General features: G+C 40.2%; 1 protein-coding gene across 6 annotated transcripts in view; it reads left to right on the top strand.

Annotated features, from left to right (window-relative positions):
* ATF1 (activating transcription factor 1) overlaps nucleotides 1-26918 on the top strand; it is a 95702-nt gene that overhangs the window by 5275 nt on the left and 63509 nt on the right. For 4 of the 6 annotated variants that reach the window (XM_004453668.4, XM_004453667.4, XM_058308234.2 and 1 more), the window contains exon 2: nucleotides 2370-2468. The exons of the other annotated variants lie outside the window; for them this stretch is intronic. In XM_004453668.4, coding sequence (XP_004453725.1) covers nucleotides 2376-2468 — 93 coding nt within the window. In that variant the 5' untranslated portion in view covers nucleotides 2370-2375. The remainder of the gene's footprint in view (nucleotides 1-2369; nucleotides 2469-26918) is intronic. 6 annotated transcript variants of the gene reach the window in all.

The raw sequence follows: 26918 nt of genomic DNA, 5'->3' as shown, positions 1-26918 counted from the left end.
GAACCTGGGACCTCATATTCAGGAAGCCGGCACTCAACCACTGAACCACATTGGCTCCCTTGAGTTGGATTTTTCTTTTTTTTTGCTTGTTTTTTTGTTTTTTGGAGGCACTGGGGACTGAATCTGGGACCTCCTATGTGGGAAGCAAGCACTCAACTGCTTGAGTCACATTCACTTCCTGAAATAATCTTTATTACAAAAAAAGCTTTATGCATCAAAGTTGTTGATCACAGTACTATTTTGTTTGGTGAAAAATATGAATTATGTACATTCACTGAGTGGGATATTATGTAACCTTTAAATATATTTCTATTTAAAACCTAGGAAACATTTGTGATAAATGGAAGCAGGGTACAATATGAGGATAACTTTTAAAAAGCCCTGTGGAAAAAGAAGAAAAAAGAAATTGGACAGGGAAGCGGACTTGGCTCAAAGGAGAGACCGTCCGCCTACCACATGGGAGGTCTGCGGTTCAAACCATGGGCTTCCTTGACCCGTGTGGAGCTGGCCCATGTGCAGTGCTGATGCGCGCAAGGAGTGCCCTGCCACGAAGGGGTGTCCCCCACGTAGGGGAGCCCCATGCGCAAGAAGTGCGCCCTGTAAGGAGAGCTGCCCAGCACAAAAGAAAATCCAGCCTGCTCAGGAGTGGCACCACACACACAGAGAGGTGACGCAGCAAGATGACGCAACAAAAAGAGACGTGGATTTTTGGGCCGCTGACAAGGATAGAAGCGGACACAGAAGAACACATAGCAAATGGACACAGAGAGCAGACAACGGGGTGGGGTGGGGCGGAGTGCAGAAAGGGAGAGAAATAAATAAATAAATCTTTAAAAAAAAGCTGGACAGCATTTCTGTTGTATGTTTTCCATATTAGAAAAGAAAGGCTAGTGATATATTTAAGAGGGAAACAAAATCACTTTATGTTTATGATTATATAATTTCTTAATGACAAACTACAATAGCTTCAATGCAGACATTAAAAATGAATCTCCGTTTTATTTCAAAAATGAACAGAAAAGGGAAGAATATGTAGACTTAAACTTTACAAGTTAATAATTATATCACAAGAACTTAAATTCTACCCAAATCTCTTACCAGTCTCTTTGTTAGTATTTCTCCCTCAAGTTGACATATTTGATCCTCATAACTCATTTATTCTCATTCTTACCCAGCTTCCATATCCTACAGTTGATTATCTAAATCTTTACAACCTCTTTAGATATAGTTTTATTTTGCTTTGCTCAACTCTTTACTCAATACAGCTATATAGAACTATATGTGCAATTAGAAACCCCCTTGGACTGGAGAAAGGAGCGCTTGTGTCAATGGACAGGAAAACCAGTATCATGCTTCTTGAATGTGACAGCGTTTGAAAATTTAGTCACAATCATTTATGTACATTTTTGCTATTTTTTACCTTTAAACATGTTCACGTGGTTCAAAATTTTTTAAATTTAGAAGAATATACAAGGAAAAGTCTCTATTTTATCTCTATCCTCTACCTACCAGTTCTCTTCCGTGGAGGCAACAAAGTTATATTATACATATTCTTTAGTACTTCTGTTTGCCAATATTTGAGATCTTATAATTATCTTTTTATTTTTTATTTTTATTCATTTATTTATTTCTCGCCCCTTCCCCCCCACCCTGGTTGTCTGTTCTCTGTGTCTGTTTGCTGCGTCTTTTTTTTTTTTTTAATTATTTATTATTTTTTTTTAATTACATTATGAAAAATATGAGGTCCCATTCAACCCCACCGCCCCCGCCCCCCACTCCCCCCACAGCAACACTCTCTCCCATCATCATGACACATCCATTGCACCTGGTTGTTTGCTGCGTCTTTGTCCGCTTCTGTTGTTGTCAGTGGCACGGGAATCTGTGTTTCTTTTTGTTGCGTCTTCTTGTTGTGTCAGCTTTCTGTGTGGGCGGCGCCATTCCTGGGCAGGCTGCACTTTCTTTCGCGCTGGGCAGCTCTCCTTAAGGAGCGCACTCCTTGCGCGTGGGGCTCCCCTACGCGGGGATACCCCTGCGTGGCAGGGCACTCCTTGCACGCATCAGCACTGTGCATGGGCCAGCTCCACACAGGTCAAGGAGGCCCGGAGTTTGAACCGTGGACCTCCCATGTGGTAGACGGATGCTCTAACTGCTGGGCCAAGTCCACTTCCCATAAGTATCTTTTTATACACCCAGAGCTGACAGTTGTGGGAACATACATAGGCTGGATAAATTGAGCACAGCACATAGGATGGAAGAACTTTGTCTTATTACTCTGAACAGGTATGCAGGCTAAGAAAAGGAATGTCTGAAGATTTCTTAAAAATGAAGTTAGAAAACAGCTTTTAACTGAATTTTTTTTTTTCTTACAGTTGATTATGGAAGATTCCCACAAGAGTAACCCTTCAGAGATAGCACCTCAAACAAGTTCAGCCGTTCAGGGAGCTCATATCTCTCATATTGCTCAACAGGTAAAGCAGAGACCAACAAACTATTGCACCAGTTAAGAATATTTTGTATGCATATTAATCTGTTGTTCAGATCTCTAATTACTAATGTTTGAAAGGAGAAGCAAGCAAAAAAGACTGAAAAAAATTTAAATAGAAGGAAAAGTAGATTTTGTTAAATATCTTGTCAAGATCTCTTTTCTTACATAGAAAATATATTTAGGATTATTTTAGTATGTACATACTCCTCAAAACTTGAAGTAGATTTTGTTTTATATAGTAAATGATTTGTTTTTGTTTTGTTTTTTTCTAGATGACTTTTGTTACTATGTAAGAAGTGTAAAAAATCATTTGGCTAATTTGAAAGAGACCAATAGTTTCAGGAGTTGAACTTTTCAGTTTAGCAGATTTATCATGGATAGACAGGCATACCTTGTTTTACTGCGCTTGGCTTTATTGAGCTTCGCAGATATTGCAATTTTTACCAATTGAAGGTTTGTGGCAACCATGTTTTGAGCAAGTTTATCAGCGCCATTTTTCTAACAGCATGTGCTCACTTCATGTCTCTGTCACATTTTAATTAAGGTATATACATTGTCTTTTAGACTTAATGTTGTTGTACTCTTAATGGATTACAGTATAGAGTGAACATAACTTTTATATGCATTGGGAAACCAAAAAATTTGTGTGACTCGCTTTATTGCGATATTTGCTTTATTGTGATAAATCTCTGCAATACCTCCAGGGTATGCCTGTATAGAAAATATTTTTGCTGAACTGGAAAATAGGCATATTTATTAGAAAATGTAACTAAATTGAGAGGCATACATATTGCAGAACTGATTTTTTTTAACAGCATATATGGTTAAATATTTTGATGGAGTATGCATAGTTAATGTTATAAAGGATTTACTATTCTCTTTGAGTTCCTTCTTATCACTTTCAACTTGTATTTGCCTCATCACTCACAAAACTCCTTTACGTTTGTGGCTTCCTGTCATCAGAACAACTCATTTCAGCAGTTTTTTGTACTTCATCATATCTTAGGACTGGGGGCACTGATTTTCTACTTTTGCCCATCAAACAGATTTGCCATTGCATTGGTTGCTGGCTTTTAATTTCCTGGATGTGAGATAACCAAGATTTTAATTGCAATTATAAATATGACTTAAGATTTTAAAACTTTAGAAAACGTAAGTCAGGACAGTTTCAGAAAAGTAAATTATAGTGTTATGTGGCTACCTCTGTCCTGCCATTCCTTCCTTTTACTCATTCCTTTTAGTCATTTAGGTAGTTAAGAATATAGAAATATAAGAAGGAAGCGGATTTGGCCCAATGGATACAGCATCCGCCTACCACATGGGAGGTCCAAGGTTAACTCAGGGCCTCCTGACCCATGTGATAAGCTGACCCACGCACAGTGCTGATGCACCAAGGAGTGCCATGCCATGCAGGGGTGTCCCTTATGTAGGGAAGCCCCACGTGCAAGGAACGCGCCCGGTAAGGAGAGGTGCCCAACGCGAAAGAAAGTGCAGCCTGTCCAAGAATGGCACTGCATACACGGAGAGCTGATGCAGCAAGATGACACAATAACAATAACAACAAAAAAATGAGACACGGGTTCCGGGTGCTGCTGACAAGAATACAAGCGGGCACAGAAGAACACACAACGAATGGACAAAGAGAGCAGACAAGTTGGGGGGGGGTGTGAAAGGGGAGAGAAAAATCTTTAAAAAAAAAAAAAGAATATAGGCATCTTTGAGAAACTCATTGGTGTGGTCCTCTGTAAGCTAGGGTTGAGCAGTGGAAGATGCTATCATGGAACTGGGTTCCCTTGTGTTAGTGGAAATTATAGGATTCAAAAAAATAGAGTCCAGATGGTAGCTCTTAATGCTCAGAGGCAAGGTGGATGTTATTACCTTAATGGACAGCAAGGCTGGAGCAACAACCAGAGTGTCCTGACCTGTAAGGATCTGTAAGGATTGACAGTGGTGTTTCTAGGAGGAAGTTGATGGTCAGCTGCCCAAGGCTAGCAAATGCAAGGCTCATGTTAGCTACCAAAATGAAAAATCACAGTCGTTCACCTGATTTCCAGATCTGAGGCATTTCTTGGGGCTCATCAATTGAAGGGCAGGCCAGGTCCCCTTTAGGAATGGCCCTGTAATGTTACCACAAGTCTGTATAAAAAATATTCCCCCAGTCTTTCCCCAGAGGGACCTGTGGTCATTTACCATAATAGCTGTGCACTGGGGAAAGGGGAATACCAACCTTATGAGAGCTATTGAACACAGGGACTGAGCTGATCATGCTGTCAGATTAAGCAAAATATTATCATGGCTGCCTGGTTAGGGTATGGGCTTATTGGGACTTGATAAAAAATGGAGACTGGCCCAAGATTTTTTCAGTCAGTCCAATGAAGCTGTGCTCCTATCTAATGGTTGTTTTCTAGTCCCTAAGTATATTTGGCATAGATATACTTAGCTGTTGACAGAACCCTCACACTGGGTCTCTACATGTGGAATAAGAGCCATTAAGGTGAAAGGACCAAGTGAAAGTCTCAGTATTGTCTCCTGGACCCTCTGCATTTTGCTACCAACCCCTACCCTGACTAAGATAATTAATTGGAAGAAATACTATATCATGGATAGAACTGCAGAAATTAATACCGGTCTTAAAGATATAAAGCAGACTTGGCCCAATGGGTAAGGTATCCACCTATCACATGGGAGGTCCACAAGTCAAATCCCGGGCCTCCTTGACCGGTGTGGAGCTGGCCCATGCGTAGTGCTGATGCACACAAAGAGTGCCCTGCCACGCAGGGGTGTCCTCCGTGTAGGGGAGCCCCACACACAAGGAGTGTGCCCGTAAGGAGAGCCGCCCAGCGCGAAAGAAAGTCCAGCCTGCCAAGAATGGAGCTGCACACTTGGAGAGCTGACACAACAAGATGACGCAACAAAAAGAAGCACAGATTCCCAGTGCCTCTGATAAGGATAGAAGGGGTCACAGAAGAACACATAGTGAATGGACACAGAGAGCAGACAACTGGGGCAGGGAGGGGAGAGGAAATAAATAAATCTTAAAAAAAAAAAGATGCGAGGGTGGGAGTTCATCCTCATATTCCCATTTATTTTACCTGCATGGCTCTTGATAGATTGGAGGATTGTAGATTATATAAAAGTAAGCAAATGGTAACTCTATTCACAGCTCTTGTACAGGATGCATATCCTTATTGGAACAGATAAAAAGCCTCTGGCACTTGGTATATGGCTGCTGGTTTAGTAAAAGTGTTCTTTTTCAATCACCATCAGTAAAGAGGACCACAGTCGGTTTGCATTTATGTTGAAAGGATAGTAGTGTATATTTACTGTTTCATCCAGAGGTTATGTTATTTCTCCTGCCCTTTATCACAGTATAGTCCAAAGGGACCTTGTTTACAGAATGTCTCACAAGTCAACCATGCTAAAATGTGCTGAATAGGAAGTGGTGACTACTTCTACCAGAGGGAAGTGATAAACCTCGTAAAGATTCAGGAATCCAACACATGGATAAAGTTTTTTTAGAGTCACAATCATTTGGCCTTGTTAGAAGCCCTCCTCCAAGGTAAAGGACAAGTTTGTGTCTTATACTATCTACCACTAAGGAAGAGGCACATATGAAAAGAGTCTGCTCATATCCATTATTTTGGGTCATTTGGAGGGCTGCCAGTTTATTTGGGATCCAGAGCAAGAAAGAGCGCTGTAGCAGTTCTAGGCTGTGGTGTGAGCTGCCCTGCTTTGGCAGTATAACATAGCAGATCTACTGGTGCTAGAGCTGTCTGTGGTAGAAATGTGATGTATAGTCTCTGGCAAGCCTCAAAAGGAGAGCTGCAGCACTATTTCCTGAGGTTCTAGAGCAAATACAGGTTTGTGGTTTATTTCTGTGATTTAGAAGAGATTGAGTACCTGACTATGGCAAATTAAGAGATTATATGAATAGAGCTGCTCATTATAGGCTGAATATTGTCAGATCTCTAAATCATATGGTTCTTTTATAAGAAGGTAATGATATCTGGGAATAAGGTGGACTAAATCCAGCAGATAAAAATGAGTTATATGAAGAGGTGACTCAAACTCCCATGTCCCTTACTTCTGTTGCCTTGATGCTTCTCCCTCAATTCACACCTATGGCCTCATGGGAGTGTTCATACAGTTAACTAATAAAGGAGGAAGAACCTTGGGTGCATGGATCAGATAGTTTGATATCTTGTTTTGCAAGTTGAAAATCACTGCTACTATGCTACAACCTCAATCAGAAGTGACCGTAAAGGACAGTGGAGAGGATAAATCCTCCCAAAGAGCAGAGCTTCAAGCAGTACAGTTGAGTACAGTTGATTGTCTACTTTATTTCGAGGAAGAAGTGGCCTAAGGTTATATACATGGACTTCTGAGCAGTAGTGAATAACTTGGCAAGTTGGACAGGGATCTGGATGAGGAAGTGTGAAGGATCAGAGACAAAGATATCTTGGGAACATTGGATGGACCTACGAAACTGGGCACAAAGTATGTTGATTTTTGTGTCTTATGTTAATGCCCACTAAAGACTACTTATATCATAGAGAATACTCATCACCCACCAGGTAGACAAGACAACTCATCAAGTGGATATCAGCCAGCCTCTCCTTGGCCACCAGCGGGTTCAAGAATGGAATAGTTTTTGTAGCAGGCTCTGCATAACTCCCTCTACCAAAGACTGATGTAACTATGCTTTTGCTGAATGATCAACCTTTCAGCCACAAAAACTGTCACTGAGTCCTCACTAGGGGAAAGGAGACCAACCAGTCAGTTGGTAGGAAGTTGATTAAATTGGATTCCTCCTCTCAGAAGGAATCATGATTCCTTCTAAACCAGAATTTTCACATACTCTAGATGTGTGTTTGTCTTCCCTCTGCATTACTTCTGTCACATCACTATCTAAGGGCTTATAGAATAACTCATTTACTGACTTGGAATCTTACCTAACATCATCTCAGACTGAAGGACCCAGTATGCATTAGAGGAGTATAACAAATGCATGATAACAGAATGTACTAGGCCTCCCATATATCAGGTCACCCAGAAGCAGCTGGCCTAATTGAAGGATGGAATGGCCTAATAAAGGCTCAGTTAAGGCACCAGTTTGGGCACACCACCCTGCAGGGTTGGGACATTATTCTTCAGGATGCAGTATATGCTGCTTTCCTCCCCTCCCTCAATAGCTAGAATACACAGGTCCAAGAACGTAGGGGTGGAAGAGGAGTGACACCTCTCACCATGATTTCTAGTGACCCATTTGTAGAATTTATGCTTCTCATTCCTATAACCTTAGGCTCTGCTAGATTAGAGGTTCTAGAGAGTGGGCAAATTCTTTCACCAGAGGACACAATAATTGTTCATTAAACCCAAAGCTGTGACTGCCATCTGGTAATTTTGGGTTCTTATAGACCAACAGGGGAAAAAAAAAGACTTAGAAAATTGTCAGAAGTAATTGACCTGATTATAATCATGAGTTAGAGTTGCTGCTACATAATATGGACAGAAAAGTGTCTGTAACTTGGGGGAGTTCACTGTGCTCTCTCTTAGTTCTTTGGTGTCCTTGATTTCATTGAAAAACCAGTTGTAGCAACCATGGCCCAATGGCAAGGCAACAACCAAAGGCTTAAGTGAGAGTGAGAAAAATCTAGAATTGATGGAAGAAGAGGGAGATAGGAAATCCAATTTCAGCCTTGGACTAGCTACAGCAGTAGAGACTAGCTTGTTCTACTAACCAGGCTTATTAAATTTTTTGGTAAAGATTGTGGCTCATCACCACCTTGAAGATTAGATTTCAGAGAGAACCTAAGAAGCGCAAGTGAATCTGAGTCGTACGATGGGTGAATTGTAGCAAACTCCTTGGACTCATTTTATAGTGCTAGTGCCCTGCTTGAGCTAGGTGTCTGCAACTTTCTGCATTCTGCTTCAGGGATTTTTCTTTTTCTTTCTTTCTTTTTTTAAAAATTTTTACTGTGGTAACATAGTCAACATAAAATTTCCCAACTACCCACCCCCTATACCCAGGTAACCTGTAACCTACTTCCTTTCTCTATGAATTTGCATATTCTAGTTATTTCATAAGAATAAAATAATACAGTATTTGTCCTTTTGTGTCTGACATTTCACTTAATGTGTTGTCTTCCAGATTCATCCATGTTTTTGCATGTATCAGAACTCTGTTCCTTCTTATAGGTGAATAATATTCTTTTGTATGTTTATACCACATTTTAAAAATCCATTCCTCCATTGATGAACACTTGGGTTGCTTCTACCTTTTTTGACTTTTGTGAATAAAGCTACTATGAACATCAGTGTGCAAGCAACTGTTCCAGTTGCTGCTTTCATTTCTTTCGGGTATATACCTAAAAGTGGGATTGCAGGTCATATGGTAATTTTTTTTAAATTATTATTTTATTTATAATTACTCCATATCCATTAAACATATAATCCCCCTTCGCTGGTAATTCAATACTTAATTTTTCAAGGAGCTTTGGGGCCTTTTCTAATATCATGACAGCTTTATAGGTCTACTTGGTCCTACTGCAGCCCAGAAATGTGGGGAACCTAGCACTCCTGGAGCCAACCTCAGCCAGTAGAAAGGGGGTTTGTTGAAGAAGCTGCTGGCTAAATGATTCAGCTTCTCTTTCTTTCACGTGGATAATTCTGGAGACATTTTATATACTTCACAGGCCCGGGCAAAATCAGGCCCCTGTTGCCTACAGTAGTAGCCTTTTTTTTTTTTTTTTAAGATTTATTTTTTATGTATTTTTCCCTCCCTGCCCCCCCCCCAGTTGTCTGCTCTCTGGGTCCATTCACTGTGTGTTCTTCTGTGACCGCTTCTATCCTTATCAGTGGCACCAGGAATCTGTTTCTTTTTGTTGCGTCATCTTGCTGTATCAGCTCTCCCTGTGTGTGGCGCCATTCTTGGGCGGGCTGCACTTTCTTTCACGCTGGGTGGTTCTCCTTATGGGGTGCACTCCTTTGTGCATGGGGCTCCCCTACACGGGGACACCCCTGCATGGCACGGCACTTCTTGCGCGCATCAGCGCTGCGCATGGGCCAGCTCCACACAGGTCAAGGAGGCCCGGGGTTTGAACCGCGGACCTCCCATGCGATAGACGGATACCCTGTCCATTGGGCCAACTCCGCTTCCCAACAGTAGTAGCCTTGATTACACACTGTGTTACGTTGGCTTTTCCTCTTTTCCTATCTTACTCTTCTAGAACCCTCATCGCTTGCATTCATATATATATATATTTTTTTTTAGATTTATTTTTTATTTCTCTCCCCTTCCCCACCCCTCCCGCCACTTGTCTGTACTCTGTGTCCATTCCCTGCATGTTCTTCTGTGTGTCTGCTTGTATTCTTGTCAACAGCACCTGGACTCTGTGTATCTTTTTGTTATGTCATCTTGCTGTGTCAGCTCTCCGTGTGTGTGGCGCCATTCCTGGGCAGGCTGCACTTTTATCACGCTGGGCGGCTCTTCTCAAGGGGCGCACTCCTTGCACGTGGGGCTCCTCTACGTGGGGGACACCCCTGCGTGGCACGGCACTCCTTGCACACATCAGCACTATGCGTGGACCAGGTCACCACATGGGTCAGGAGGTCCTGGGTTTGAACCTTGGACCTCCCACGTGGTAGGCGGATGCCTTATTCATTGGGCCAAATCTGCTTCCCATGCATTCATATTTTTTGCTTGCAATGAGAACATCCCCAAGGTTCATCCAGTGATAGACTGAAAATATTTGTATGTATATGTCTTTGCTTTTCGTCACCCTTTTCTACTTGGAGATTCTTCATCTAATTTTAGTTTCTGGATGTTCTGGATTTTACTTTTTAGTAAAGGAACATTCTATATAGTGACTTATTAATCTAGGTGAATCCATTTGGATGTTTCCAGAATAGATACTACAGGAGTGTTGAAGAGTAAGTTTCACAGAGCTAAAGTTTTACATTTTAATGAAGTCCATTTTATCCATTTTTCCTTTTATGGGAAGTGTTTTCGGTGTCAGGTCTAAGAACTTTTCATCTCATCCTAATTTCCGAAGATTTTCCCCTTTTTTTTCTATAAGTTTTATAGATTTGCATTCTACATTTAAATCCATGATCCATTTTGAGTTAAATTTTTGTATAGGGCTGAGGTTCTTCCCCTAACTCCCAGATGTTTAATTGCTCCAGCACCATTTGTTGAATTCAAAGCCTCTCTCTCTTCCATTGAATTGTTTTGTATCGCCAAAAGTCATTTGGGCATAATTTGTATGTCTGTTTCTGGATTCTGGATTCTATTCCATTAATCTTTGTGTCTATCCCTCTGTTATACCACACTGTTTCAATTATTGTAGCTTATATAGCTACAATATAGTAAACTTTAACATCAGGAAGTGAGTCCTCCCATTTTATTCTTTTTTTTCCCCAAAATTGTTTTGGCTGTTTTTGGCCTTTTCCCTTTCCATGTAACTTTTAGAAGAAGCATGTCTATCTAAGGAAAACTTAGCTGGAGCTTTGATAAAAATTGCATTAAGCCTGTGGTTCAATATGGGGAGAATTTACATCTTTCCTATTATGTTGAATCTTCTAATCCTTGACTATGGTCTCTCCATTTATTAAGTCTTCTTTGATTTCTTTTCATGACATTTTTTAGTTTTCAATAGTAGATCCTGTTTTTGTTTTGTTAGATTTATGTCTAAATATTCATTTTCTTTGGCATAATTGGAAATGGTATTGCATATTTTTTTGGAGTTATTGTAAAATCATATTGTAAATGAGGCTGTGTTGATTTTTACTTTGTTCATGGTTAGTATGTAGAAATGCAATTGATTTTTTCTTTTATGATTTATTTTTTATTTTATTTATTTATTTATTCCCCACCCTTACGGCTTGCCTGCTGTCTGCTTGCTGTGTCCATTCACCCCATATTCTTCTGTGTCTGCTTGTCTCCCTTTGTTGCGTCATCTTGCTGCACCAGCTCTCTGTGGGTGTGGGCCATCAGCTCTCCACAGGTGCGGGCCGTCAGCTTTCCACAGGTGTGGGCCAGCTTACCTTCACAAGGAGGCCCCGGGATGTGAACCCAGGGCCTCCCATATGGTAGAGAGAGCCCAGTCAATTGAGCCACAGCCGCTTCCCTGCAATTGATTTTTGATATTAATCTTCTATCTTGTGAACTTGTTGAAGTCACTTACTAGCAGGGTTTTTATTGGTTTTATTTGTCATAGATTTCTTGGGATTTTTGAAACAGGCAGTCATGACAACTTCTTTCATTAGTATGGTACATTCATTGCAGTTGATGAACAAATTTGGAACATCACCACTAAGTATGGATTATAGTTTACATTGTAGTTTACATTCTGTCCCACTCAATTCTGGAGGTTATGGCCATATATGTAATTACCTGTATCCGTCATTGCAGTGTCACTCAGGACAATTGCAATTCCTGAAAATGCCCCATATTACACCTTTTTCCCTCTCCCTGCCTTCAGCACCTCCAGTGGCTACTGTCTCCACATCAATGTTATAATTTCTTCCATTGCTAGAGTCACCATAAGTCTATAGTAGAATACCAGTAAGTCCACTCTGGTCCATGTTTTATTTCCCAATCCTGAGGATTCTGGGATGGCGATGTCTACTCCACCACTAATTGAGAAGGGGATTCAGTCCCATATGGCTAATGGATGGGACTCTCTCACTTGCATTTGTAGACTTTCTAGGTTCCTTGGTGTGGTAGTTCTCCAACCTCACCTCCTTGTTAGTTTTCCTTGGTAAGTCCAATGAACTGGAGAGTAGGTGTTGTAACTCTGCTGAGGCTCCAGGCCCAGCTGGCACGTGGACGGCCCAAAAATTCAAGTCTCTTGGATGTACACCTACCAACTCCAGCACTAGCTATAGGTTCAGATAAAGGGGACAGAAGCAACATGTGTAGAGAAGTCATATCTGAGTCCAACTCTGACACACCAGGGAACACACTCCAAAGCAGGGCCCAGTGGTGAGGCTCCAACCTCCGGAGCTTTCTGCCTAGGCCGTAGGAACTGGTTGTCTCCAGAGCCCTCAGGAGCCCCGATATTTGGGGTAGTATCCACTTTGGCAGTCTATGAGATCCTGCTGAGATGTGCATAAGTTACCTCTGGGAAGTCCTCCTGACTCATTCTGAAGTCTCTTGGCCATATAATTTCTTTGTCTTTACCTTTTCCCCCTTTTATTCAAGGTCTTTTTCCAGTTGCGTTGCTCGTTGGTGTTTGGTAGCAATCCCTTGGTGCCAGGGAGGCTCATCCCTGGAGTCATGTCACATGCCTGGGGGAAGGTAATGCATTTATATGCTGAGTTTGGCTCAGAGAGGCCACATTTGAGCAACAGGGAGGCTCTCAGGAGGTAACTCTTAGGCACCTTATAACACTAGGCTGTGTTGCAACTTCAAGAACAAAGGCTCAGAAGAATAATCATAAATATCAAGGGCCCATCAGTGGACACTAGTCATTGCCCCTGTACTTGGGTGATTGTTGCTGTTCCATTGGAGAATGGCAGAGCTCCCCAGGATGGGAAGTCAATATTCTTTTAGTTGTTGTGTGAATCTCTACCTACTGTGGCAATGCCCCATAAACACTTGAACACATTTATATACCTTATATGTATGCCCAGGTGAGCTTCCTCCCACATAGAAGCAGTTTCAACACCCGCCCTTGTGAAGCCGTGATGTACCAAAAGTACTATGCCCAAACATTTATGACTTGTATACAAATTCCACACCCCATGTTGGCGACCTCATGAGGAAAACCAGTCACTCCCTGTAATAGTCAGCCAAAGGGGTGCTGATGCAAAATACCAGAAATTGGTTGGTTTTTGTAAAGGGTATTTATTTAGAGTAGGAGCTTACAGATACCAGGCCATAAAGCATAAGTTACTTCCCTCACCAAAGTCTATTTTCATGTGTTGGAGCATGATGGCTGCTGACATCTGCAAGGGTTCAGGCTTCCTGGGTTTCTCCTTTCCAAGGTCTTGCTTCTCTTTCCTCTATGAGCTTACTTCCCCAGGCTCCAACTTAAGGCTTCAGCATCAAATTCCAACATCAGGACTCCAACACCAAAAACCCTCCTACTCTGTCTTTTGCCATGCCTTTTATCTGTGAGTCCCCACCCACCAAGGGGCGGAGACTCTAAGTCCTACTGACACAAGAGGTTTCCTTGATTACTTAATCAAGATTCCTTGATTCCTTAATCAAGGAAACCTCTGAATCCAGTACAATCTCATATGCCCAGAGGAAAAGACCAGTTTATAAACATAAGCCAGTAATTCTTTTTGGAATTCAATAATATGAAACTGCTACATTCCTTAACTGTTAATGGCTCTACTCCCCTAATATTAAATGTAAAACCATGTGGGAAATACAGAAATTTAAACAGAAGTAACATAAACCTGTCCTAAATCATAAACAATATACTATTTTTGGGTCAGCATGGATGACAAATGGTCTACTATGTAAATTTCAGAATAAGGTGAATAAAAATTGGAATGCTGTTTAACTTTCCCCTCCTCCTTCTTCAGCTTCGTCAACTTAGGTATCTGATGTCTATATGGTCAAGTTGTCTCTCAGTAATTGCACAATTAGTGTGTTGTCTTTTTATGACTCTTCACTTAATGTATCAAGTTCAGCAAATGGCTTCATCAAAAACTGTCTTTGCCATTATATTGGGCTTCAAATTTCGGGGAGTTCTGGATCACAGAGTGTTTCAACAATGGCAATGGAGGGATACTGGTATGGGATACCAATGACAGATGATATATGACTGACAGGGAGCTGTACAGAACATATGTCCAGGGTGCATGGTAATGTTTGGATATACTCATAGTGGCAACAATTAAAAACCACAGTAGGGGGGGTACTGGGTTCCTGGCCAGTGGTGCTCTGTCGTAGTCCCTAGGGGAGCAGCGACAGTCTCCCAGGTACAGTGGTGGGGACCGGGAGGGAGTGAGGGTTCAACAGTGAGCCCCTGATACTAATGACTATGCTTGTGAGCTGATAAACCCAAAATAATAACAAGGCCTAGAGCAACTTTGTGCCTGGGAATTTCCTTCTGTCAGCCTTCATGTTACTCAAATGTGGCCAGTCTCGAAGCCAAACTCAGCATGTAAATGCAATGCCTTCCCCCCAGCGTGGGACATGACACCCGGGGATGAGCCTCCCTGGCAACGAGGGACCACTATCAACTACCAACTGATGATGCAACTGGAAAATGACCTTATACGGAAGGTTCAATGCGGATCAGCAGAATATCCATGTCTACATAAAATACCATGACTTTAAAATGCTGTTTGACCTAAAGTAAGGGGGAAATGGAAAGGAGAAATGAGTTTATATGGCTACGAGTTTCTAAAAAAGAGTCTGGAGGCTGGCAGAAGGTTTGCCCTCATGCACAACTGAGCAGAGTCAGAGAGACAGATAAAGCAGATACAACCCCCAGATATTGGTTCCTTTGAGGGCTAAAGAGACCCATGGGAGTTATGGTCATGGCCGATGGGGTTAACTACCAGGGCAGATGGCCCCTCTTTGGAAATGGTGTTTATGTGTGATGAATCTGGACTCAGATGGGATCTCCCTTCATAAGACTTTCATGCTAATGTGCTGGAGGTGCAGTTAACGTTGGGGTTTAAGATATATTTAGGGGATTTGAATCTCTGGACTGACAATGTGATAGCCAGATCCTGAGCCTCAACAGACTCCAGCACCTACAATCTGATTTATTGGACTTACCACACTCAGCTAAGATGGAGGTGAAGAAGGACAACCACCACACCATGGAGCCTAGAGTGATTACAACTGAAAATGGGAGGATTGCATCCAGCATCCAGGTGGAATCTGAGCCTCCTCTTGACATAAAGGTGCAATGGACACAACCAATCCAGTGTCCACATAGAAGAGGTGGCATTGGATTGGGAAAAGTGGACATAATGGACAAAGAGTATGGGGAAAGGCAGGAAGAGATGAGAGGTGGAGGTGTCTTCGGGACATGGAGCTGCCCTGGATGGTGCTTCAGAGGTAATCACCGGACATTGTAAATCCTCACAGGGCCTACATGATGGAATAGAGGAGAGTATAGGCCATGATGTGAACCAATGTATATGAGGTGCAGAGGTGCCCAAAGATGTACTTACCAAATCCAATGGATGTGTCATGATGATGGGAACGAGTGTTGTTGGGGGGGGGGGAGAGGGGGGGTGGGGGGGTGGGGTTGAATGGGACCTCACATATATATTTTTAATGTAATATTATTACAAAGTCAATAAAAAATAAAAAAATTAAAAAAAAAAAAAAAAAAACTGTCTTTGCAAGAGAGCAGCTTTTCTCCAGAAGTTCATAATTTTATAATAGAACACAGAAAAGTTAAGGGACAGACCGAATCTCATAGGATGCATTGGTTGCATTTCCTTTTTGCTGATTTAAAATTCTTCTTGGTATGCTTGTTATGACTGAGCCACAGTTCCTTTCTTATCACCAACAGCAACTTCAGTCGAGTAACCATAGTAGTCTCCTTTCATCTTCAAATAGAAGACTTTCTTCTCTGTTTCTGAGGTATTAGGATCAAGAACTTTTCCAAAAGAGACAGTACAGCATTGCAGGTGACACTTAGCTTGTCTCAATTTTCTCTCTGTATTCTCCAGCCATTTAATGTGTTTTCTCAGCACTTCTGTCTTTTGCTCAATACTTGAGATGACCCTCCAAGATGACGTAAAAGCTTGTACAGCATTTTTATGAGCAGCTGAGAGAAGATTCCTCGACATTGGATAATTCAGCACCTTGCTCACTTACAGACTTCACGCAGGCTGCTGTGTCATCTTATCGCTCAGTCTGCTCGGCCAGTTTGGCCTTCTGCACCAGCTCATTTTTATCCATGACTGGATGATCTGTGTCCTGAGTAGATGTTGGCAGATAGATGGACCTCAGTGGTCTCTGGGTGGCAGCAGAAGCGAGGCTGACAATCTCAGCTGTAGGGTTCTTATAGATATTCCTTAAGAGTTTGGGGTAGTTTCCCATTGTTCCTAGTTTCGTAACAATTTTTATCACAAAAGGATCAAATTTGTAAAATGCTTTTTCCATATCAATTGATATAATTATATGATTTTTACTTTTTTAGCCTGTTGCTATGGTAAATTAATCATTAGCATTTTTTTCTTAGAACAGTTGTAGATTTATAGTAAAATCATGTAGAAAGTACACAGATCCCATATACCCCCTCACACAGTTTTCCCTACTATTAATTTTTTGCATTGGTCTTATACTTTTTGTTACAATGGGTGAAATGATATTATAATTAGCTCATTATTCAGTCTTGTGCTGTACAGTTCTATGAGTTTTGTGTGTGTGTGGTAACATATACATCCTAAATTTTCTCTTTTTATCCCTTCTCAAAATATACAGTCTTTAATGTTAATTACATTTACAAACTTGTGCCTCCATCACTGAAATCCATTGCCAAAACTTGCCCGTCATCCCAAATGGAAACTCCATGCCAATTAAACGTGAACTTCCCGTTCCCCTCTTCTATCCAACCCCTGGTAGCCTGTATTCTAGTTTCTGACTTCATGAATTTACATATTCTGTTTATGTCGTATAAGAGAGATTATACAATATTTGTCCTTTTGAGTCTGGCTTATTTCACTCATCATAATGTCATCAAAGTTCATCCACGCTGTAGCATGCATTGGATCTTCATTCCATTTTATGGCTGAATAATATTCCATTGTATGTATATATCACATTTTGTTTATCTGTTCATCTGTTGTTGCCACTTGGATAGCTTCCATCTTTTGGCAATTGTGACTAATGCCTCTGTGAATATCAGTATGAAAAGATCTGAGTCCTGCTTTCACTTCTTCTGGGTATGTACCTGAAAGTGGGATTGCTGGATCATATGGTAATTCTGTACTTAATTTCTAGGGAACTGCCAAACATTTTTTCACAGTGGCTGCACCATTTTACATTTCCATCAACAATGTATAAGGGTTCCATTTTCTCTACATCCTCTCCAACATTTATTATTTTTCTTTTTTTAAAAATAGCAATTCTAGTGGGTGTGAGATGGTATCTTTTTGTGATTTTGATTTGCATTTTCCTAATGGCTAATGACATTGAGCATCTTTTCATGTATTTATTGGCCATTCATATATCTTTGCAGAAATGGCTATTCAGGTATTTTGCTCATTTTTTTAACTAGGTTGTTCGTCTTTTTCTTATTGAGTTGTAGGAGTTCTTAATATGTTTTGGATATTAAACCATATTGGATTATATGATTTCCTGATACTTTGTCCTATTCTATTAGTTGTCTTTTAATTTTCTTGATAAATTCCTTTGATATATTAAATATTTTTATTTTAATGAAATCCTGTTATCTATTTTTTCTTTTGTTGCTTGTGCTTTTGGTATAAAGTCTAAGAAAACATTACCTAACTCAAGGTCCTGAAGATGTTTCCCTGTGTTTTCTTCTAGTAGTTTTATAGTTTTAGTTTTTATACTTAGGTCTTTGATCTATTTCAGCCACTGAGTGACATTAGCTTCCCTTAGTTGGTTTTTTCATTTGTTTTGCTGTTGTTTGTTTTGGAACCAAACCCAGTTCCTCCCATGTGGGAGGCAGGCTCTCAACTGCTTGAGCCACATCTGTTCCCCCTTCCATATGAATTTTTTTAAGATTTATTTTATCCCTCCCCCCCATTGTTTATACTTGCTATGTCTGTTTATCTTCCTTGTTTCTTTAGGAGGCATCGGGAACCAAACCCAGGACCTCTGATGTGGGTGGGAGGCTCCTGATTGCTTGAGCCACCTCCATTCCCTGCTTTGTTGTGTCTCTCATTGTGTTTTCTTTTCTTGTATCTCTTCTTGGATCAGCTTGCCATGCCTGCCCATTGTGCCAACTCACTGTCTACTTTAGGAGGCACCAGGGACCAAACCAGGGACCTCTCCCATGTGGTAGGCAGGAAATCACTCACTTGAGCCACATCCACTTTCTGTTCCATATGAATTTGAATGTGTTTAAATTGTTGTTTACCATTGACATCTCAGTAATATTTAGTCTTCTGGTACATGAACACAGAATATCCTTCCATTTACTTAAATCTTCTTTCATTTCTTTCAACAGTGTTTTGTAGTTTTCTGTGTGTGTAGAAGTCCTTTACATCCTTGGTTACATTTATTCCTAGAGATTTGATTTTTTTGGTTGCTGTTGTAAATGGATTATTTTTTTTCTGATTTCCTGCTTGGATTGTAGTAGAAGCAACTAATGATTTTGGGATGTTAGTTTTTTACCTCACCACTGCCAAATTCATTTTTTAGCTCTAGGATTTTTCAGGATTTCCTATGTATAGGATCATGTCATCTGCAAATAGGAAATGTTTTATTTCTTCCTTGCCAATTTGGATGCTTTTTATTTCTTTTTCTTGCCTAATTGCTCTGGTTTGAACTCCTAGTACAGTGTTGAATAACTTGGTGACAGTGGGCATCCTTGTCTTGTTCTGTATCTCGGGGGGAAAGCTTTCAGTCTTTTACCATTGAGATTCATGTTAGCTGTGGGTTTTTCACATATGCCCTTTATCATATTGAGGCAATTCCCTGCTATTCCTAGTTTTCTCAGTGTTTTTTAACAGAAATGGATGCTGAATTTTGTCAAATGCCTTTTCTTCATCAGTGAAGATGATTATGTTTTTTCCTCTTTGTTCTGTTAATATAGTGTATTACATTAATTGATTTTCTTATGTTGAACCATCCTTGTATACCTGGGATAAATCCCACTTGATCATGGTGCATAATTTTTAAAAATATGGTGTTGGAATCTGTTTGCTAGTATTTTTTTGAGGATTTTTGCATCTATATTAATAACAGATATTAGTCTGTACTTTTCTTTCTTGTGGTATCTTTATCTGGCTTTGTTATCAAGGTGATGCTGACTTCATAGAATGAGTTAGGGGGTATTTCCTTCTTTTCAAATTTTTGGAAGAATTTGAACAAGATTTGTGTTAATTCATCTTGGAATTTTTGGTAATATTCATTCCCCTGTGAAGCCATCTGATCCTGGGCTTTTCTTTGTTGGTAGGTTTTTAATTACTGATTTATTTTCTTTACTAGATATGGACCTCTTAATATTTATTTCTTCTCAAGTCAGTGTAGGTAGCTTGTGTGCTTTTGTGAATTTGTCCATTTTATCTTGGTTATCTGTTTGGATATGATTGTTCATAGTATCCTCTTATATTCCTTTAAATTTCTGTGGGGTTGTTAATAGTGTCCCCATATCATTTCCAATTATAGTTATTTGCATATTCTCTTTCTTTTTCTTAGTCTGTTTAGCTAAAGTTTTGTCGATTCTATTGACATTTTAAAAAATCCAACCTTCGGTTTTGCTGATTCTCTCTGTTGTTTTTTTATTGTTTCATTTATCTGTTCTAATTTATGTTATTTCCCTCCTTCTCACTTTGGGTTTAGTTTCCCCTGTTCTTTCTAGTTCCTCCAGGGTTGAGGTTAGGTCTGTGATTTGAGCTTGCTCTTCTTTTTTTTAATGTAAACATTTAGATCTGTAAATTTGCTTCTTAGCACTGTCTTTTCTGTGTCCCGTTAGTTTTGATATATTGTGTTTTCATTTTCATTCTTCTTAAGGTGTTTCCTGATTTCTCTTGTGATTTCACAAAGTTATACTACCATCACCACCATCCATTACCTAAAAATTTCCCTTATTTCAAACTGGGAGCCCTGTACATTTTACTTTATTTTATTTTAGATTTATTTATTTTTATTTCTCTAGCCTTCTCCTCCAGCCTCCATTGTCTGCCCTCTTGTGTCCATTCGCTGTGTGTTCTTCTGTGTCCGCTTGCATTCTCAGCGGCATCAGGAATCTGTCTCTCTTTTTGTTGTGTCATCTTGCTGCATCAGCTCTCCATGTATGTGGTGCCACTCCTGGGCGGGCTGTGCTTTATTTGCATGGGGTGGCTCTCTTTGCGGGGCACACTCCTTGCACGTGGAACACCCCAATGTGGGGACACCCCTTCGTGGCATGGCACTCCTTGCCCACAGCAGCACTGCGCATGGGCCAGCTCACCACACAGACCAGGAGACCCTGGGTTTGAACCCTGGCCCTCACATGTGGTAAGGATGCTCTATCAGTTGAGCCACATCCATTTCCCCCTGTACATTTTAAACCTTAACTTCCCATTCCTTATCCCTATTGTATCCCTTAGTAAACTACATTCTAGATTCTGATTCTGTGAGTTTGCTCATTCTGATTGTTTCAAATCAGTGAGATCATATAATATTTGTCCTTCTTTATCTGGATTATTTCACTCAACATGATGTTTTCAAGGTTCATCAGGACTTTATTCCTTTTTATGGCTGAATAGTATTCCATGGTATGTACATATTACGTTTTGTTTATCCATTCGTCTGTTGATGGACACTTGGGTTACTTCCATCTTTTGGCTGTTGTGAATAATGCTGCTAGGAATATCAGTGTGCAAACATCTGTTTAACCCCTACTTTCAATTTTTTTGAAAAAAAAATATATACCTAATATATACCTAATAGTGGGATTGAACTACAGTGGCTACACCATTTATATTGGACCAGCAAATTAAGTGAGTTTTCCTATTTCTCTGCATCCTCTTCACACTTGTTATTTTCTGTTGTTGTTTTTTTTTTCAATAGCAACCATTCTAATGGGTGTGAAATGGTATCTTCTTGTGGTTTTGATTTGCCTTTCCCTAATGGCTAATAATGCTGAATTTTTTCTTATATGCTTTGTGGCCATTTGTATATCTTCTTGGGAGAGATGTCTGTTCAAGTGTTTTGTGCATTTTTAAATTGGGTTGTAATTTCGCCTTTTTTTGTTAAGTTGAAGGATTTCTTTAAATATTCTGCATATTAAACCTTTATCAGATATGTGGTTTCAAAATTTTTTCCAATTGTATAGGTTGTCATTTTACTTTCTTTAGATAAAGTCCTTTGAGGTACAAAAGTTTTTTAATTTTATTTTTATTTTTTAAGAGGTACCAGAGATTGAACCTGGGACTTTTTACATGGAAGCAGGCACTCAACCACTGAACTACACCCACTCCCCCAAAAGCTTTTAATTTTGATGAGGTCTCATCCCTTCAGTTTTTTCAGAGTGTGCCTCATGTATTTTGAGACACTGTGTAGTGCATAAATAAATGTTTATGATTGTTATTTCTTCTTGGTGAATTGATACTTTTGTTAATGTATAGTATCCTTCTTTATTTCTTGTAGCAGTTTTATACTTGAAGTCTTTTTTGTCCACTGTATAGTATAGCTCCCCCACCTCTTTTGGTTACGATTTGCATGGAACATGTTTTTCATCCTTTCACTTTCAACTACAGGTATTCCTCTTTTTATCGCCCTTCCCTTTTTGTGCTTTGCAGATAACTGAGTTTTTTATGTATCAGGTTTATGGCACCCTGTGTTGACTAAGTCTATTGGTGCCATTTTTCCAACAACGTGCTCACTTTATGTTTCTCTGTCACATCTTAATTAAGGTATCGTTGTATTATTTTTATTCTAGTTTTTTGTATGAGGCTTTTACACACTTAATATACTATAGTACTATATAGTATATACTATAGTAAAGCACACTGGGAAACCAGAAAATTCATGTGACTCGCTTTATTGCAAAGTTTGCTTTTATTCCAGTGGTTTGTAACTGAACCCACTCTATTTACTATTTTAGGTTTAGGATGAGTTTCTTGTAAAGAATATCAGTCATTACTTCTTTATATTTTGTGTGTCTGTAACATGGGAATATTTTTTCATATTCAATTGTATTTTAATTCTTACAGAAAATAAAAAATGAGTTTCATAATGAGGACACCATATTATTGGGTTTTATATTCACCCATGAAATAACCTTTATTGAGATCTTCACTAATTCATACTGCTCCCAGCTACTCTATCCTCTGCTTTCCTTTCAACATGAAAAACTCCCTTTGGCATTTCTTGTAGGGTAGGTCTCTTGGTTTTGTTGATTTTCTCTGTTACTGTTTTACCTATAAATGTCATTTTTGAAGAATTATTTCGCTGGACAAAGAATTTTTGTCTGGCAGTTTTTCTCTTTCAGTACTTTAACTATGTCACACTACTAACTTCTTGCTACCATGGTTTCTGATAAGAAATTGGCACTTAGTCTTATTGAGTATGCCTTGGATGTGGTGTTTGGCTTTTCTCTAGCTGCTTTCAGAATTCTCTGTCTTTGGTACCTGCCATTGTGATTAATATGTATCTTGGAGTAGGTCTTTAAGTTTTATGCTGTTTGTGTTCATTGCGTTTCTTGGACATTTATATTTATGTCTTTTGTAAGATTGGGAGATTTTCCTTATTTCCTCAAATATTCTTCCTGTCCCCTTTTACTACTTCTCTTCTTTTGGTTCTCCCTTAATATGTATTTTCATATGCTTCATGTTGTCTCAGAGGTTTCTGAGGCCCTGGTCACTTTTCTTCATTCTTTTCTCTGTCTGCCCTTCTGATTCTCTGATTTCGATTGTCCTATTATGCAGTTTGCCCATTCTTTCTTCTTCCTGTTCAGATCTGTTTCTGAATACCTATAGTGTATTTTTAATCTCCATAAATTTTTTTCCATCCCCATAAGTTCTGTTGTGTTCCTTTTTTTAAAATTTTAATTAAAGATTTATGTTTTTATTTCTCTCCACTTCCTCCCCCCCCCCCCAGTTGTCTGCTCTCTGTGTCCATTCACTGTGTGTTCTTCTGTGACCACTTCTATCCTTATCAGCGGCACTGGGAATCTGTGTTTCTTTTCGTTGCGTCATCTTGTTGTGTCAGCTCTCCGTGTGTGCGGCGCCATTTCTGGGCAGGCTGCACTTTCTTTTGCGCTAGGTGGCTCTCCTTACAGGGCACACTCCTTGCGTGTGGGGCTCCCCTATGCGGGGGACACCCTTGTGTGGCAGGGCACTCCTTGCGCACATCAGCACTGTGCATGGGCCAGCTCCACGTGGATCAAGGAGGCCTGGGGTTTGAACCTTGGACCTCCTATGTGGTAGGCGGACGCCCTATTCATTGGGCCAAGTCCGCTTCCCTGTTGTGTTCCTTTTTAATTTTTCTAACTCTTTTTATTCACATATTGTCTTTCTTATATCCTTTAGTTCTATATCCAAATTCAGTTTATTTCTTTTTTCTTTTTCTTTCTTTTTTTTTCAAATGTAGTTTATTCCTATCTCTATTTTCATGAACTCCTTGATTTGATTTAGGAGATTTGACTTAACATCCTTGATTAGTTGTTCTACTGTCTGTGTTTCCTCTGAAGTTTTAACTGGTTCTCATGGCTGAACCATTTCATCCTGTTCCCTTGTATGGCTTGTATTTTTTTTGTTGATGTTTGCGCATTTGATTGTTTATTTTTAAATTTTTTTAATTTTTAAATTTTATTTATTCTCCCACCCCCACTTGCTGTCTGCTCTCTGTGCCCATCTGCTGCACATTCTTTTGTGTCTGCTTATCTTTATTTCTCATCTTCTCTTTAGGTGGCACTGGGAACAGATCCTGGGACCTCTGATATGGGAGAGAGGCACGCTAGCTCTTGAGCTACCTCAGCTCCCTGGTGCGTTGTGTGTCTCTGTCTTTCCTCTCTCTCTCTTTTTTTTCATCATATTGTGTCAGCTTGCAGTACAGGCTAGCTCTCCACGGGGTGGATCAGCTTGCCTTCACCATGAGGTTCCAGGAACCCAACCCGGGACCACCCCACATAGGGTAGACAGGAGCCCCATCCACTTCCCAATTTGTGAGTATAGATTTTCTGTGTGTTAAACTCATCTTCACTTAGTCCAGCTTACTGAACCTTTAGAGCAACCCATGTTCATCAGTTTGTATTTTCATAGGTCTTTTTGCACCTGACCAGTGTCCTGGATGTGAACAGTAACTTAAAATTGCCTTATTATGTGCTACTGTTTCCTTTTTGGGAAAGGACTTCCTTTCCTCTATTCCTCCTCTGGGAATCTTGGGCTGTTCTTTGTTTCTATACAAATTTTCCTCCCCAGCAGCTATGATTTGCTTAACTCCTCTCCTGTGCTGTGGGCCAACTTTCACCTAGTTTTCAGCCCTGGGTTCACTTTGTGTAAGACTGGTTCATTTTCCCTTTCGTTCGTGGCTTTTCTGTCTGTAATCACTTCCACCTTAGGTGATCCTAACCCGTGGTGCCAAACGGGGTTAGTGTTTAAAAATACTCAATTTTTTGGTTTATATGCATCAGAAATTTAGGGACTGAGCTGGGAATGTGCACAACTCTGATTTCTAGAGATTGTACATGCTAACCACCTTGGTTCTATGAGGCAGTGGGTCCCTGTGCCTGAATATGCATGAGACTCTTAAGCTACTGCTATGAGTGGTCAGTAACCATCCAGGAGGTTCCCAGGCCAGAGCCCAGCCATTGTATGTCTCCTACACCACTGAGTGTAGGGGAGAGGTCAGGGCTGATAGTCTGGGCCATTTTCCTACCTCTTGTGTGTGCGTGTATATGTGTGTGATTTTTTCAGTCTGTTGTTCTCCAGAGTTCCAAACAAGCTGAATCTGCCCTTTTATTTGTCTGTCTCTTATTTAGTTTCCTAGGCTGCTGAAAGCAGATATCATAATGGGTCAGATTAAACAATGGAAATTTATTCACTCATGGATTTGAGGTCAGGAAAATGTCTAAATCAAAGCATCATCAGGATGATTCTTTCCTGGAGACCTTGGCTCCTCTGTTCATGTGATAAAACACGTGGCAGTGTCTGCTTATCTCTCCCTGGTTTCATTGATTTCAGCTTCTTGCTGCCTTGGTTTTCTCTCACTGAATTTCATTTTCTCATGAAGGACTCCAGCAGTAGGATTAAGACTGTCCCAATTGAGGTGAGACACACCTTAACTGAAGTAACCTCATTAAAAGTTTCTACTTAAATGGGTTTACATCCATAGGAACGGGTTAGATTCAAAAACATCTTTTTCTGGTGTATACTACCACAGTCTCTAAGGGGAAACATTCCTGGGGATTTCACCTGCCACCATCTTTATGACATCTTCTACATTAAGTTTTTGTAATAATTTTTAAAAAACAAATGTCATTTATTTATTTATTTTGTTTATTTATTTATTTATGCTCCCCCCCCCCCTTTGTGGTTTGCTTACTCTCTGCTCTCTGTGTCCATTTGCTGCGTGTTCTTTTGTGTCTGCTTGACTCCCTTTGTTGTGTCACCTTGCTGTGCCAGCTCTCTGTGGCATGTGGGCCATCAAGCTCTCTGCAGTGCGTGGACCAGCCTGCCTTCACAAGGAGGCCCTGGGACACAAACCCAGGGCCTCCCATATAGTAAATGGGAGCCCAGTCGATTGAGCCACAGCCACTTCCCTACAGTGACTTTTTTTTTTTTTTTTGGAGGTACAGGGGATCAAACCCAGGACCTCATACATGGGAAGCAGGTACTCAACTGCCTGCTACATCTATTCCTTTGACTTTTTTTTTAACATTTATTTTTCAATGTTGAGCTAGCCTTGCATACCTGGAATAAATCCCCCTTGGTCATGGTGTTATTTTCATGCATTATTGGATTCAATTTGCTGATATTTCATTGATAACATTTGCATCTAAATTCAAAAGAGATATTGTATAGTGAGTTTCTTTTTTGTAATGTCTTTGGTTTCATAAAATGAGTTGGGGAGTATTCCCTTTTCTGTTTTCTGGAAGTGACTATCTTTTCTAAATGTTGAAAAATTCTCCAGTGAAAACATCTGGGCTTCTCAATTACAAATTCTTTTTTTTTTATTAAATAGTTACAAGACTGTTAAGACTATCTATTTCATCTTGGCTGAGTTTTGGTGATTTGTTGTTTTTGAGAAATTGGTTTGTTTCTTCTGAGTTGTTGAATTTATGAGTGTAGAGTTGTGTTAGCCATAGGGGTGCTGATGCAAAATACCAGATATTGATTGGTTTTTAAAAAGAGTATTTATTTTGGGTAGGAGCTTGCAGGTACCAGGCCATAAAGCATAAGTTACTTCTCTCACCAAAGTCCATTTCCATCTGTTGGAGCAAGATGGCTGCTGATGTCTGTGAGGGTTTAGGCTTCCTGGGTTCCTTTGGGTTTGTGCCTCTCTTTTCTCCACCATGTCAGCTGTAGACTATGAGGCTTTCTAGACTTTGCCTCTCTTCACAAGGTCAGCTGTAGACTATCAGGTGAACAGCTCTGTCTCCCTACTTGGGGTTTCTGCCATGTCTAAGGAGCTGTCTCTGTTCCTCCGTGTTCTTCTCCTGCCTCAGGTCCTCTCTTCCAGGGGCTCCAGCTTAAGACATCAGCATCAAACTCCAACATCGAAACTCCAACATTAAGAACCCTCAATTCTATCCTTTACATGGCCCAGTTAAAGCCCTAATCATAACTTAATCATGCTCAGTTACAGACCAGATTACAAACATAATCC

Source organism: Dasypus novemcinctus, chromosome 12 (genome assembly GCF_030445035.2).
Source record: "Dasypus novemcinctus isolate mDasNov1 chromosome 12, mDasNov1.1.hap2, whole genome shotgun sequence".
Lineage (NCBI taxonomy): Eukaryota > Metazoa > Chordata > Mammalia > Cingulata > Dasypodidae > Dasypus > Dasypus novemcinctus.
The sequence above is the reverse complement of the archived record's forward strand: the minus strand, read 5'-3'. Positions and strand labels throughout refer to the sequence as shown.